The 15,600-nt window shown below is 49.4% G+C and overlaps 1 protein-coding gene across 3 annotated transcripts; it reads right to left on the reverse strand.

The window, feature by feature from the left end:
- Positions 1-296: 296 nt before the first annotated feature.
- CD34 (CD34 molecule) lies at positions 297-14,578 on the reverse strand. 3 transcript variants are annotated; one of them, XM_052815630.1, is made up of 8 exons: positions 14,326-14,578; positions 8,969-9,103; positions 7,956-8,239; positions 7,769-7,846; positions 5,151-5,298; positions 4,788-4,828; positions 3,895-4,059; positions 297-2,105 (listed from the first exon to the last, which is right to left on the reverse strand). In XM_052815630.1, the coding sequence occupies exons 1-8, from the start codon at positions 14,402-14,404 to the stop codon at positions 1,914-1,916; spliced, it is 1,122 nt and encodes a 373-aa protein (XP_052671590.1). In that variant the 5' UTR covers positions 14,405-14,578; the 3' UTR covers positions 297-1,913. The 3 variants fall into 3 exon arrangements, with proteins under 3 accessions (XP_052671590.1, XP_052671592.1, XP_052671591.1); XM_052815632.1 differs by lacking the exon at positions 297-2,105 and adding an exon at positions 2,130-3,552; XM_052815631.1 differs by lacking the exon at positions 297-2,105 and adding an exon at positions 2,130-3,555.
- Positions 14,579-15,600: the final 1,022 nt, after the last annotated feature.

Here is a 15,600-nt window from a genome sequence, read left to right on the forward strand (position 1 = left end):
CCTGCAGACCACTCCACGAGACCGGAGTCTCATTTATTTATGCAGGAATTAGCTAAGCATCTTAAACATCAGAAAATCAAACGAGGTTTAACAGTGTGCTGTACGTCACTTGTCTTGCAAATGTGTTTGCTGAAAGACAGGGAAAATGTGCTCAGAACAAGCCACAGCCTTTAGTCATAGCATTTCTGCTGGGAAACAACCTCTCTGCGAGGCGTTGTCCTCTCATCGCGCTGGCACATGGCGCAGCCAGAGCCACGCGTCCCGGTGGGATAAACACATTGTTGTTCCAAGGACACTACAGAGAAGTTGATTTTTAATACTCAATTTTTTTTCAACTGGGATTATTTACAATGAGATTTGGGAGAAGCAGTTCACACCAAAACAAACAAAACCTGAAATACTTTAAACCGTGTTTAAATGACTCTTGCACCCATGAAAACAGCCCCAGATCATGACGGGCGTTGCTGTCATTCCTTTAAGCATTGTACCAAAAAAAAAGCCTTCCCCTCAGGTGCTCAGCACCAAGAAAAGGTTGCAATAAATTCACTAGTGAGAGGGTAGATTAGCTTCAAGGGCCATTTTTGTCCTTATTTCAGATGTGGAGGTCACTGCTGGTGCCTGCAGAGACTGTGGTATGAGTAACATCTGCTGAACTGCAGCTTCTCGTGGTCTTGCACCATCAACACCGGGCTTGCATGACAACAGCTTTGGCTCCCTAAAAATGAGCTGCACGTGCTGGGGACTGAGCACAAACCCACCCCTGGTCCCTGGCTCTCATCGAGCTGCACGTAGCTCGTCCTCAGCGATGCAGCTTGCAGCACCGCTTGCCTCAGGGGCAGGATGAGTGCAGAGCTAGGCAAGACCTGCTCCTGCCTTTGGGATTTTGGTCTTGGCCTTCACTCACCAAAGCGAAAATACTTCTTTTTTTTGTTCATGTGCCCACTGCTGATGCAGAGGAAGAAACACCCGTAGCAGAGCCAGGTTTCTGTCCAGCACTTGTCCCACTGGGAGCCCTTTGGCATCTTTTATTCCCAAAGTCCTACCCCAGGCACTAGCCCCCGCATGTCGGGAGGGAGGGTGGTGGGACTGCCAGCCCCAGGCGTCTGCAGAGCCATCTACAGCCTTATCAAGTGTTCTCCATCTCACTTGGGTGACCGATTGATGGCTCTGCCTCGTCAAACACCATCTCCAGTCCCTGACATGAAGAGACTGGGGAAGATTTTTTACTCTAAAACAACTACCTGCGTACTGGTAGGGTTGAAAAAGAAACAAGTTTGAGGTCTATTCACATTTCAGCCTTCAGTTCCATGTGGAAAGTTTTACACAGCTTCAGCAAATTCTGCTGGAGTAGGAAATACTAAAGAAGACCTAAAGCACAAGAAGGGGGATTAAATACCTGTTGTTCTTAAAAGAGGAAGAAATCCTGCACTTAAGCATGAAGATGGGATAAAAACCAACTCTGTTAACCAAAATTATCTAAAACCTGAGAGGTTTTTGTCACTGAAATCCCAACTTAACTATTTTAATCAGCCTAACACACTGCCACCAAAAATTTGGCCTGTTTGGAGTCTGGCTCAAGGCTTCTGTAGCTTCAGTCTGCCGCTGCTTAAAAGCTCTTCAGGGCTAAGGGCACTTGCATTTCTCATTATGTTCTTCTAACAACAAAAGCAGAGAACAGCTGCGAAAAAGTGTCTTGTGTGGTCAATGGGAGAAGTAGGAGGAGGCAGAGAAGCAGGTCTTTGGCAGCTCTGGCGCTTAATGTGCTTTAGGCTGATTTTGAAGTTCTTCACAGAAATAATAATAACAAAAAAAAAAGGTCTGCAATTCCCTAACTGTCCACAGAAAACTCTCGCCCTCCCTTGTCTCTCCGCTCCCCTCTTAGTTCGCGCTAAGGATGCATTTCTCTGCCCGGTTCACATTTCGGTGTCGGCGGGGCTGTGCTGCTTGGCTGAGTGGCCGTTTTTGGAGGACGCTTGGCCAGTCCCGTTCTCCTGAGTCCCACCGTTGAGGTTTGGCTTCTCCTGCAGCTCAGGTTGCTCTTGGGGGGACATCATCAACATCGTGTTTCCCTGGCTACCGTTTTCTGTGTAATAGGGGTCTTCAGCCTAAACAGGTACATAAATAACAAAGGCAGAGTTAAGGAAGGGAAAGGGCTGACAGCAACCGGCTTTGATTGCAGGCAGCGGCTTGGCGGGCTGCCTGCGCTTCCCGGACAGGAGGTACAAACAACTGCAGGCATGGGAACCTGCTCTCGCTGATGAGAAGGGGAACAGGGGGCCTGAACCATGCCGTGGCAAGATGAAGCAAGAAAACCAGCCAGGAATGGCATTTTTTTTCCCCTGGACCTGAAAAGAGAAGTCGTCAGGTTTTGTGGTTTTTCTCATAACCAGGTTTTGGAGCTGACCCTGCCTTGGGTTTGCAAAGTTACCCCGTGACAGTCCACCTCTGCTTTCCACTTTGGCCCAGTAAGAAGCACCATTGAATGAAAGGTATGGAAATTGCCTCTTTCTTTCCCTGTCCTTCTTTCTTTCAGCCTGTAAATAGATATACAGCTCACAGCCAGGTAGCAGAAATGCAGGACTGCACTCAGGCAAATGCAAAGCCATGCTGTGTGGCTTGTTACCACTATTGCTATCAGGAGCAGATGCCTCTGGAGGACCCAGAGCAATAGCAGAGCTGCCTCCATCCCCTGCCACGATAACCCCACCGATGTGTCGGACCGTGGCAGGTCTGAGAGCAATGCAACGGGTGCTGGTGGTCCCGGGCTGCGGGTGGAGATCACCAGCCGGTAGCAGATAGGAGAGCAGGGACGCAGGCGCCAGCCCCGCTCCTTGTTTGCCCAGTGGCATCCAGCAGCACAGCAGGCTGCTGAGCTTCCCGCCTGCCCCATCGTTTCATTAATTCCTCATCTCTTCCCCAGCCAGGTTAAACACAGCACCCGGGCACCGCTCGGCCCCTTTGCTGACACCCTTGTCTGCGCTGGCCACATCTCACCTAGAAACTGGATTGACGCTGCCGTGCATTTACATGGGCAGCTCCCAGCCACGCATTTACATTGCCTTTCATTTGCTGCCAGCATCCAGGAGGCAGCAGGCTCGACAGCCCGAGCTGCAATGTCCCTGCCTCCGACACATGCACCTGACTTCCCATCTGCATGTTTTGAGAGCATCCTTTCTGGCAGTGAAATAATCTAATGGCTTCCCAGGACACAACTGTTCACGTGCCCAGGAGAAGCGATAGGGGAAAGCATGGCCCGTCCTCACTTTACAGAGGGCTCACGTCCCTGAAAGTCACTGGTAGGGAAGAGTCCTCAGTGGTCAGCCTGCCTGGAAAGGGGAAAATGGAAATAGGAAATTTCTTTCTCTTTCTTCCTTGATATATTTTATTACCATCACCTGTTAAGTGAGGGGAGAAATAGCCTTTATTACAGCATCGGTACAAGACAGACATATAACTCAAATGCAGCGAATGGAAAGTTAAAGTGCGTCACTTTTAATGACAAATTCATAAGGTTTCGGGGTCTCTGGAGGGGTCTTGCTGGATGAGTTCTTACTGCTGAGCAAAAATAAGTGTTAGACCTAGAAGCACGAGCGAGAAAGGGGCGGTTTTCCCACCGGAGCAATCAGCTAAGAGTTAATTTTAGAAGGCAAGAGAGGTTTCCCTTCACCCTGTACCATCTGGCCTCCCTCGCTCCTGCCCTTCGCCTTGCCCAGGCTGGCCCAGCCCCGGGTCACATCGCCCCGCGTGCCGGCCGAGCCGTCCCGTCGACCTGGGGACACACACACACAGGCTGAGGGTACTGAGCCCCAGGGTGCGGAGCAGCCCCCTCCTCTCCCACCCGGGCACCCCCCCAGCTCCTCTCTACCCGCTGCTCTGCCATCTATAAGCACTAACCAGCCTCTCTCCCGCGGGGCTCCAGCTCCGCCGCTTCATCAGGAAATATCCAGCCAAGCCCAGGAACGCCAGCATGAGTCCAGATGTGACCAAGGCAATCAGGGTCTTCTGAGAAAAGTCCTGGTGGTTCCTCACTCTCCCCCGTTTAAGGGATTTTATTCCAAACTGGAAAAAACACCAAAGAGAGCCAGGAGTCCGACAAACAGGAAACATGTGCATCTGCTGAACAGGCACCAGGCTTAAAACAATGCTGCTCTTCACCTCGTTAGACTTCGCGTAAACAAAGCTGGGCTTTGCTAGCCCAGCTCCTGAGCTTTGCACTTGCCCTGTGAGCTCTCGTTGTCTCATTTCCATCCAAGCGCCTTCTGTGGCACAGGGCAATTTTCTCCCTTGGAGCGGAGTGCTCAGGCCCTGAGATTTAGAGCGTGCATCTGCACGGCTGAAATATCTCTGTGCACTGCTGTTGCAGCTCTGTTGGCTGCCATTTATATAGGCACCTGGAGCTCAGCTTTATAAGCTGACGGCAGCCTCACTGGAGTGTTGAGAGGAGGAATTAATTAATGTCAGCGTGGTACTTTGAAGAAGCAGAGTGCCAATTACATCCTAAGAGTTATTGTTGGGATCTAGGCCTTTTTTAAGAAAATACTACAGAATTTTACAGTAACTTTTTCAAGAATTTCTGCCTTCAGTGGTTGTATTAGTTCTCTTATGGTGCACCGCTGCCTCGTGGTTGGCTCCAACCTCCTCATGTGCCAAGGATCAGCAAGCCCCTCCGAGATGGAGGTAGGTTCAGGTCTCTGCCACCTGCCCCAGCCTCAACTGACCGTCTAAAAATCTCCTTTCTCCAGCCACTCAGACCATTTTTTCCAGCTGAATTTGCTTAAGGAATTTACCTTTTCCCAGTGAGACTCCTGTAGTATATCTGTAGCAGGATCTGCAAGGTTTAAAACAGAAGAGGCACATTACACAGAGGGTCACGCTGCAGCTAATGTCAGCATCGAAGAGCCTGGCCGTTGCTGAACACGGAGGAGCCGTGAGCCCCTTTGCTGCTCTGGAGGCAACGTCCCGGCTCCGTGGATGGAGCAAGACCCCAGAGAAAAGAGCAGTAGTTGCAGAGAGAAGTCTCCTCCCAGGTTGTAACCAAGGATTTGTGTCCCACAGCCTCTCCCCACAAATAGTCCCCTCTCCCATTGCCCACATCAAGGTCATTATCCAACGGTATCAATGACAGCCAAAAAGGAATTAGCTCAACTGACCTGTCTCACCGACGAGGATGAGGAGCATGCAGTCATGGTCCACCTCAGATTTAGCAAGTTTAATTTGGCAGGGGGAGGAAATGGGGCGGTTTTTTTCTTCACATATTGCACTCCACAAGTCCGATCCCTTCATCTCTAAAAAATGTTTCTGCAAAATTTAAAAAAAAACAGCCATTGAACAAACCAAACCAGCTAATTGTCCATCATCTCAGCTATGCTGATGATACTACTGGTAGCGTTGTGCATTCACCCTTTGTGTTCTGGTGGCTTATCTGTGCTGTGCAAAGCTGAGCAGAAGCAACAAGAAGTGACAAACAGCGCTGGGCCGGGTGTCAGCCCTTCACCTCCCACTTCACCACTGCTTTGGGCCCCGATACCAACACCTAGAAAAAGGAGATGCTTAGTTCTTGTTTCTTAACTTAATGAGAATAAATTAAATGAAGATATTATTAGCAACTCTTGCAAATAGCATTTAAACAAAGCTAAATTTAGGATCTGAACTGCATTGCAAGTCTCTCCAATTTTTGGACTGAAACAGCCGCCTGAAGAGCCCTATTGTTTCGGAGTCCCAGGCAGGGGCTGGGAAAGGAGGGAAATAACAAAGAAGCATTGAGCCTTCCTGTTTAGGAAATGTCTTCAATGTTTTTGCTAGGTTGCTGATCAAAGGCTAGGCAAAAAAATACAAATTTCTCTCATTTTAGAGCTGAACCGACTCTCGGGTGGAAGAGGAAGAGGAGTGAGGAGCTGCAGCCTTTCCCTTCTGCGGGCCAATTTCTGTATCAGACAGGATAGGCTTTCTCCTCAGGTCTATTTTCAGCCACAGTCAGGCTTGGAGACAGAGCCCACAGTTGCTAAAAGACGTTATCAGCTTCCCTAACATCCTCCCAGCTGGGAACATCATCTGAGCTGTGGCCGTGCCCACCCCCTCGAGACAGAGACCGGCTCCAGCTGAATCCCCCATCCTGCCCCTGCCCTCCACTCGCTCCCCGGGATGTGCCCACCGACGTGGGGCTGCGAAAGAGGAGAAAACCCTCTTGTCCTGCAGTGCTGTGCAGAGCCGGGCAGCTCAGTGGCTTCCTCTCTTTGCCTTAGAATTTCCTCCGTATTGCACTCGGGTCGCCACATCCTCTTAGCATAAAAAAAATGCAGAAACTTATCCATGAGAGAATAACAAACAAATCATTTTCAGCTGTTTCTGTAGAGCTTGGCTTGGGGTGAGAAAGGCCAAGATGGAACAAGAGACCCAAGTGTGTATTTTCCTTTCTCTGCTGTGGAAAGAACTCATCGGAGTGTCAGAATTTCCCTTTGCAATTAGCAGCGCTGGGTGCCAGCTTATTGCTCATTTGCTTTGGGAAAGGCCAGCAGGAAAGCGAGACACGGCCCGGTCCCTCCTATCTGCTCTCCTCGCAGACGCTCTTATCTGGTTCCCAGGTTCAGCAGCTGCTGAGCCTGAGCTGGTTTTTCCCTCTCGATGATGCTGAGGTGGAGGCACGGGAGAGGTCTGCTGTGGGCTGAGAGCTCCCAGAAAACCACGGTTGGAAGTGGGGCGGTTTGACTCGTTTCACACGGAGGGAGGGCTAAGAGTATGTGCAGTTAGATACGACTCTCTAGGATGTTCTGTATGTTATATATGCATCCATTTCTGTATGGGCAGGTATGTAATGCGTGCGTGATGTGTATAAACGCTGGGCCCGGGAGGTGCCGGTCCCCACTAGATGGCATCTGGGATCAGAATCGCTCCCTCCCGGAGGAGTTTCCATGTGAATTCTCGCTAAAGTGCAGTCCTTGTAAACAGGAGCGAGTCTAAACGCCATTTAATGGCCAATTTGCAGAGAAAAGCCAAGTAAGAATTCACTCATCCAAAGCCGTGGCAGTATGGTTGACCAGCAGAAGTAAAATTAATCGTTGTCATCTTATACCCAGGGCATTGCCAAGTCTGCTGTCCCACAAGGTCCAGCACCATCTGCTCCCTGTCGCAGGTTGTACCTCCAGCGTGAAAGGCTTCTTGCCTCCCACCCACAATAGTGTCTCAGCCGGACCCTCTTCTGCTTTTATAAATGCTTCATTTTTGGTGCACAAGGCCAAGGGCGGTTACAGAGAGCCTGGGATTCCCTTAGGAGTTGGTGCAGATGGGGACACTGAGCAGCACCCGTGCTCCTTCAGATGCCCTGATTTCTTTCCTAGGGCAGCTGGCAAGACAAAAAAAGGCACTCGCATTTCCAGCAGGGAAGAGGAAGAGCAAAGGCAATTTCCCGTAAAACATGGTGGGAGATACTTTAGAAGTTAACTGACCCCAGATGTTAATTACGAAAAGGGAGGTTTTATGAAACCAGGAGGTTGCATTTCCCCTGCGACTGCTGTGATCATCCCTTTGGGATCCTCCTGGGACCGCTGTGATCATCCCCACCTCTGTCAGTTTGGCACAGCTCAGATGCTCTGCCCTAGGGATAACGGTGTGAGCTCCCCACTCTAAACCGACCCCCCAGCTGTGGTGGGTGACCCCATTGCTGCAAGCCTCAGAGCGCTGCAGAACCTGCCCTTGGCTGTTTGCTTGCAGCCCCCCTCCTTCTGCATGTCCCCCCCTTGGAGACGTGTGGCCACCCAGGGCTGCAACTCACGCAAGTGCTGGACTCGTTGAGCTGCAAGCAGATGGCTCCGGTGTCACCCACTTCTTTGACATTGTGGCATGTGATGTTCTGGAAGGGAAAAAACACAGCAGTGGTATCAGTGAACTGTCAGGGGGTTGTGAGACAAGTCCAGCCTCCTCGTGGTCCCACAGCCCGCCATGCCCAGCCAAATCCTCACCTTCGGGCTATCCCTGACTGTGGGCAGTGGCGTGGTGGTAGCCGGGACGGAAGGATGCCCCGAGGTGACAGGAGAGCTCGTCATAGCCGGCGTGGATCCTGGGGTTTCTTCCGTTGTCTTGGGTTGTGTGGCTGGGCTCTCGGTTGTGGGGACCCCTTGGCTCGTGTGGTCTGGGTCCGAGGGGGTGCCCAGCGTCTGCGTGGGGTCTCGGCTGAGCTGCGGGCTCGTCCGCTCGCTGCTGAGCCCCGAGGAGGTGGGGCTGGCTGGCGGGGACCTGGCTGCAGCTTCAGTTTTGAAGAAATGCAATGAAAAGGATACATGAGAAAGCTTAAGTCCTCTAAAATCAATGCGTGGCATTGCGATGACTGAAGTACAATATTGATTTGTCATAGCCAGCGGTACCAGAACGTGTTATTGGCTGTATAAGAAATGCCCATTAGGCTTGCTTCAGTTACCTAATTGTTACATGCGCTTCATAATCTGTTGACAATGGACTAATTTCCCGGGCATACACTGCACCACAGCAAGGATGTCATTGCCTGACCTCCCCTCCATCACCTTGATCTCTCCCTTGACCCAGAGTCTTCAAAAAGATGTACAGATTTCAAACAGCATAAGAGGAAAGCACCGTACATCTGTGCAAGGGTCCCTGCTTCAGAGCTCTTCGGAGCCTCGGCCTCTTAGCAGAAAGGCTGGCAGACCTCTTATGGGTGCCATTTGCTGAGCAAAGAATAGGTATGCTGAGATAAAAGATTAATGAGCATTTTGTCCCATCATCACTTGGCTGTTTTGAAAAGGATGGGTCTAAGCTGCCCGTCCTGAAGACAGCAGTGTTAGGTTGCCCCAGGTGGCATTTTTTGGCCAGCATTAAAGCTTTTGACCATACTATCAGGCTCTTTTCTGAGACCACAACCCATGTACCAACTGTACGGTTTCTTAGGGCAAGCCTGTGCACTTAATAAATCTGATTATTCATGCAAATGCTACCAGGAATCACGGGGGGGAGCGATTACCGGACGTCTCTGGCATCGGCTTGGCACTGCTGGGGGCTCCGGTGGCTCCGGTGGCTGCCGTGCTGCTGATGCCTTTCGTTTCTGTGTCCACGGCTGTCAGTGGCGGGGGGGATGTTGGGCTCCCAGAAGCGTTGCCTGGGGGCAGAGGAAGGTGTCAGAGGCTGCCGCCCCCCCACGCCAGCCCCGAGCCCCGAGGGTCCCTGCGGGCAGGGCAGGGAAGGGTTAACTGCTTTCACAAATTCACTTTCTTCTCGCCCCCAAATAGCAGGCTGCCTTAGAGCTCAGATGGGAGAAGCTCAGAGGCTAAACGGTTCAGCTGGGCAAGTACCAAACTTTGGTGCAGCCCTTGCAGAGGGTCCTGGAGCGGCGCTGGAGGCGGACAGGCTCGTTTCTGCCCTCATCCTGCCCGATCCTCGGGCTTACTGAGGGATGCACAAAGCTCTGCACAAAGCTGGATTTCATAGTAGTTTGGGTTTATAATCCTTGGAGGAAAGACTCGGGCCTTGGAAGAGATCACTTATGTGCCTCAGGAAAAATAAGCTGGATTTGCATTTGCAGGCACAATCTCAAAGTAAATAGAAACATTCCCATTGGCTTGCGATCAGCTCTGACTCATGAGCAAAAACAGCTTTGGAGGTAAAACTGAATGTTTGGAGAATGGTTTGCTGTTCTAACTTAAAGTTTATATATTGCTTCCTGGTATGTTACAAAGATGACACTTCCAGCTTTTCCTTCTGAAATGAACTATATGAGTCAATGCAAATGCATTTCTTCCCATTTCTTAACCTTTTCTATTCTTAAGATCTATTTCCACTTTTAACAAACAGCTTCAGTCTCTACTCCAGGGCTGTTGCTGTTTAAGATTCTTATCCAGACACTAAAGAGAAAATCATACAAAATACATTTTTTCTTTTGTATTTCTGCCCAGGGGACCCTGAGCTCCAAGAAAAGTTACTTCATCCTTCCAAACTACCCTTGGAGATGGAGCAGCACTGACAGGTCCTGAGCAGCCGCCCGGCGCCAGCATCAGGGCAGCATCCTCTGCCAGTTAAACATGCATTTATGTATTGTGCACTGCAGTATCGTGCACTTCAGTATTGTCCCGGCAGGAATTTTTCTATGATGTCGGGATGTCAGTACTTTGCTGGATCAGGTCCAGAGAACCTGGATGGTTTATGAAAAGCAAAGACCGAGATCACTGAAGTTTATTTTGGCAATGGCTGGCAGCAGGCAGAGCTGCTCGGCTGTTCCTGCAGCCGGTGGGTGGTTGTACCGGACGGTGCTGAGGGGGGAGCGCACCCCAGCCTGGCCCCACAGGGCCACCCGTGCTGGCACATCCCATCCCATCCCATCCCATCCCATCCCATCCCATCCCATCCCGTCCCGTCCCGTCCCGTCCCGTCCCATCCCATCCCACCCCATCCCATCCCATCTCGTCCTGTCCCATCCCGTCCCGGCTGCAGCTGCTCTGGGCGCGGGAGCACCGGGGGAGGCAGGGGCCCTGCCGAGGGCTCGGCGCAGGTGTCTGGAGCTGGGATTTAGGTTCTGGCACGGCTTTTATTTAAGGGAGAAGTTTCTTCTCTCCAAGACAATTCAGTTCCAACTGGTTAAATCACCAAGTTTTTCTGATGAATTTTAACAAATCAAAAGCAGGAGGCATGACTGCGTGCCCAGAATAATGAGTAGCACAAAGTTAAATCCATGCTTTGCATACAGCTTTGTATTTGCACGGACATTAGCAGGAAACTTTACATCACTAGAACAATGTAGCGCCTGGACTTGACCTCCCCAAGTGCCACAGCCACCCAAGCACCTTTGAACTGTTCCAGATGTTTGTAAAGCACCAGAGGTATTTCTAATCAAAGTCTTTTCACCACTGAATGTCATAAATTGAAGCCTGGCTTATTGCTCACTGTAATTTGCAAGAAGACCTGTCACATAGTATTTCTTTTTCTTCCCTTTATTGTAGTGTATGCAGGCGCGTTTATAGAAAACATGGCTAAGTTTTTTGAAACCTTAGGACTCATGAGATAAATAATGATCCAGATGTCAGATGGATAATCCACATGGTGCTCAGCTAAAGTGGGTCATTTATTGCACCATACATTTTTACTAGCTTTGCTAAACTTTGTCAATTTGTTAGTATTAAGGGCCTGAGAGTTTAAGCCAAGCCATTTATTAACCTTGGAGAAATCTTCACCTGGCAGCGCTAGCACACGCAGGAGCAAAAGCATTGCAGATATGTGAAAGAAAACTGTACTTCACAGTACCCATTGTATTTACCTATCTAGCTTTTAAAAAGTAAACACCTCTGATTTTTAAAGATATTTTAATAATGGGGCTTAGGAAGTAGCTCAGCTCATGTCAAATAAAAAAAGCAACAATATAAATGTTAAAGTAGTGACTTGGTCCAACGCTCATCCCTGAGCACTACACCGGGACCACAGAAGGCAAAACTCTGCAGTGGCAAAGGCTCAGGAAGCAGGAGAAAAGTTTTGTAATTTGTGCCCTACTCTGCACCCGCAGCAAATTAAACATGGGGGTTTCTCCCCTGCATGGTGGAAGGTGCAACCCACAGGGGATTCCCAGACAGTAATTGCGCCTCCGATGCTGATACACGAATCTCTTGATAAACCTTTTGCTACGTGGGTGCCTACTTGAGTGCTCTGACACAGAAACCCTGTGCCAGGATAGTTTCTCGAACTCTTCTGTGTGTTTAACAAAGTCTTTTTCCAAGCTCGGCTAGCGCTCTAGGGGCTGCGGCTGAGCTACAGCAAAGCGCTGCAAGTGAGCCGGCACGCGTGGTACCGCCGGCACTCACGGTACCGCCAGCGCTCGTGGTCCCGCCGGTACCGGCGGCCGCAGAAGCAGCGGGTGAGGAACCGTGGGACACGGAGCCGTGGAGCTGCAGCCAGCCCAGGCTTCCCGCAGCAGCTCCTCCGAGGGCTCCAGCCTGCATTACTCACGCCTTTCCACTTTTACTGCTCTCAGCCATGTGGCAGGAATTCAAGCGGGTGGAGCCCTCTTCCCTCTGGAAATATCTGATAAAAATCCCTTCCCTCCCCCTTTTCCTCCTCCCAGACAGGATATGGGTGTGGGGCCGCAGTCACGCAAGGGGCAGGGGGCTGCGGGACCCCCCCCGAGCCGCCGTCCCAAACCCCAGCTGCTGGACCAAGGGTTTCCTCGGGCTTGGGGCCTCTCCGGCAGCCGGGTGCTGCTTGGGAGCCCGGCACCTTCCCAGGGACCGAGATTGCTGCTGGCTTGAGCAGTTATGATGTGCAGCCCTTTAAAAGACTTTAAACCCAAGTGGCTGTGGGTTTTAAAGCTCCTTTTTCCTTCCCTGATTTTTAGAACTTTTCTAGGTCTTGCAAGAGGAATGAAGGAAAGGAAGAATGCTTTAAAATGACAAGAGATTTTTTTAAAAAATCAAGTTTGGCAGAGATGAATAAAAAAGATATAAAAGGGAAACATAAAAGATTAAAAAAAAAAAGAAAGTGTTTGTATTAGGTACAAATAGAACATATGCTCTCTTGTCTATGTACGTTCTGAGACAAGCACAGGACAGCTCTCCACGTAGTTTATCAATACCCAATTTTGTCACCATGAACCACTCACAGCATCGTGCTGCTGTGCCGGCGGAGGGTTCCCGAGCGGCCCCGGAGCACCGGCCCGCTCCGCAGACCAGGGACGGGCATAAACCTCTCCCACGCTCATTGCAACTCAGCGGTTCCCCAAAGGATCAGGCAAAGCCCAGAACTGAACATTGCATATGGCATTCGCTCCCCGCGAGGCTGGACGAGGCTGCTCGTTGCTCTGGAGTCAGGCTGCGGTTTGCAGCTACTTGGTACCCGGCCTCCATCCTCCCCACACCGCACCCACGTGTGGCATTTGTAGAAGACCTGCGCCTGGCCCAGCATGGCGTGGGGCTTTTTTTTCCCCCTGTAAATCATGTGGTTTTAGCTGAAGGGTGTCCTGGGGGGCACGTGGAGGCCGGTCATCCCACCCTTGGCAGCGCTGCCAGGAGCCAACGTGAGCACGACCCCCCCCGAATTGGGATTTCCATCGGGAGCTGCACGACTAAAACCTTTGCTTAATTTACTCAGCCTCCCCAAAGAGATGAAGAGCACGCAGAGCCCCAAGGGTGAGCTCCCTAGTTTTTCTCCCCTCTGCCCAGCAGCTACATTGAACAGAAATAATCCCCCTCTACCTTCCAGCAAGAGCTGATAAAGCACTGTAATATCCTGCAGAAATGTGGAGCAGTGGCTGTGCCGGCAAAAGGAATGATATTTTGCAGCATTAAACCCCCTGTCGCCCTGTAGCTTTGTCTTTACAAAGGCAAAGCTTTTTATCACTTTTGTATCATTTTTGCTTTGTACTACAAGGAACTCAGGTGTCGCATTTCAGGTAAACACTTTTGTCTTACACCCTCACTCGCCGCTCACTTCAGCCCAACCAGACAGTCCTGAATTTTATTTCTCTCAAATAAAATTGTTTTTTTTTTCCTTCCTGTTAAATTAACATAGACTGGAGGGTCAGGCACAACGGCTCGCATGAGCAATATGCCTTGCCAGCAAAGGGAAAATGAAAGGAGCACCATGAAACAGAAGAGCAAAATACAGCAAATTCTTTCAATAGATCTAGTTGCTCACATTCATGTGAGTAAGGAAAAATTACATTTGAGGAGACACCCGCAGGTTCCTGGCTCCTGTCCCAGCATACTATGCAGCACACAGAATGCTGCTTCACTGTTTTTTAGTCCCTTTTTGTTACTTCATGGTTGTTGGGTTTGGGACAAAAATGATAATATTTCCCTAAACTACAACCCTTTAAAAAGTACTACCTAGAGAAAATCTTTGTATTATTATTCACTTTCTCATGTGATGAATATTTGAAGAGCTGGAATAGGAGATTTTAATATTTATGGAGATTCATTTGATTTTCGGAAAATGTTTAGTTCCTACCACAAAACAAAAGTAAGGCTAATTTACACCAATGCAGACTGAGAAACGACTTGAACTGTGGCTGCACTCTACATCTTTGCATGCTGCAATGCATCCCCTTGTGTTATCTGTAATATTATAGGGAGCCCTCATATCCTGATTCCCTTCCTTTTCAAACCAGCAGCATTTTCTGTTTGCAGCACATCGCTGCGAATATGTTGGCCAAGGTGCCTGATGCAGTGCTGTTCTGTAAAATGTTCTTTACGTGAAATTGCAATCTCCACTAAACGCTCATTACAATGCATCCCCCCAAGCTGCTCTTTCAGAAGTTATAAAGAAGTTGCCCCATGCACTAGTCTCACGCTGCTTTATTGCTCAGTGCTTGTAACCCTGGTATTTGCTGCAGTCAATACTCACCAGACAACTCCACAACACAGAGCGCAATCCAGAAAAGCTGCCTCCACTTCATTATTTTTAAACTTCCCAAGCACAGCATTCCTGCTCGCAGCTCCCACTAAAACTGGATCTGGCTGTGACAGCTCTTGGGTTTTCAGTCCTGCAGCAGCTCTGAGCTCATGTAGTTTGGTTTTAGTTCAAGCCTTTGAGATCACTCGGTTGTGGGGTGGGTTTCTCTTCAGGGGTTGTGCTTATGGTTCAAGACTGCGAGGTGGAGTTTCTCCGATTTGATTTCACAGTTTTATATAGTTCGTGGCAACTTCACTATCACTTAGGTAATTTTCTCCTCCCCACTTTCCTGCCAGCGCTTCAAAACAAACAAAAGAGCAGCCCTCTCCCCAGCAAAGGATCCCAAAGCCTCGCTGGGCTTAACTCTTTCCTGAGAGCTGCTTGCTTTCCTGTTAAAGTGAAGGCAGGGATACAACGTGCTCCAGCTGGAAGGAAGGATTACAGTGGAGCCTGCTGCTAAACTTCCCTCAAAGCAAAGTAAACACAATGCGATGAGAGCAGAGAAGTGGAGAAACCTCAGGTCCAGCCACAGCCGGCGAGCCCCGTGCACGGTCCCAGGGCTGTGCTGTGGCCAGTGCCGCGGAAAGGTGGGAAACTCTGAAAACTGACTTCAGAATCGGAAATTTTCCCAGCAAATTAAGCAAGGAACTCAAGGATGCGAAATCATCACTGACCTGAAGAGAAGTGACTCCATTAGCTTCACTAAATTGACTTTGGTCAAACACAGAGCACGAACGAAATGGTTTAAAGAAGGTCTGGGGGAGAGAAAAACCCACAGGCAAAAACTTTGGCATAAAACCTGGAGCAGAAGAGGGACTCGAGACTAATAAATAACTTCCTGGAGCTCACTTCCATTAATAACGCATTATAGAAATATTAAAAACTGTCAGAAATACTGACTTCAGTTTTATTACCAGGCTGAACTTTACCAAGTGGGAATGGTTGGCCCTGGCTCTCTGGTTCTCCAGTGGCTGCACCACAGGCGCGTGTGGGACCAGCTCTGGAACCGGCAGCACGAGGGATGCTCTGCAGCAGGCAGCAAGCAGGACTGAGTCAATGCATCCTAACATGGCCTTAAAGAAACATGAGTATCGCCAAAAGTATTGATTTTTAAAAAATAAAATTTAAATTTAAATGTTAAAATAAATATGTGTTTATATTTTATAATATTATACTATTATATATAATTTATTATTTATAACATTATAATTATTATAATTAAAAATA

Source organism: Harpia harpyja, chromosome 19 (genome assembly GCF_026419915.1).
Source record: "Harpia harpyja isolate bHarHar1 chromosome 19, bHarHar1 primary haplotype, whole genome shotgun sequence".
In the NCBI taxonomy this organism is placed as follows: Eukaryota; Metazoa; Chordata; class Aves; order Accipitriformes; family Accipitridae; genus Harpia; species Harpia harpyja.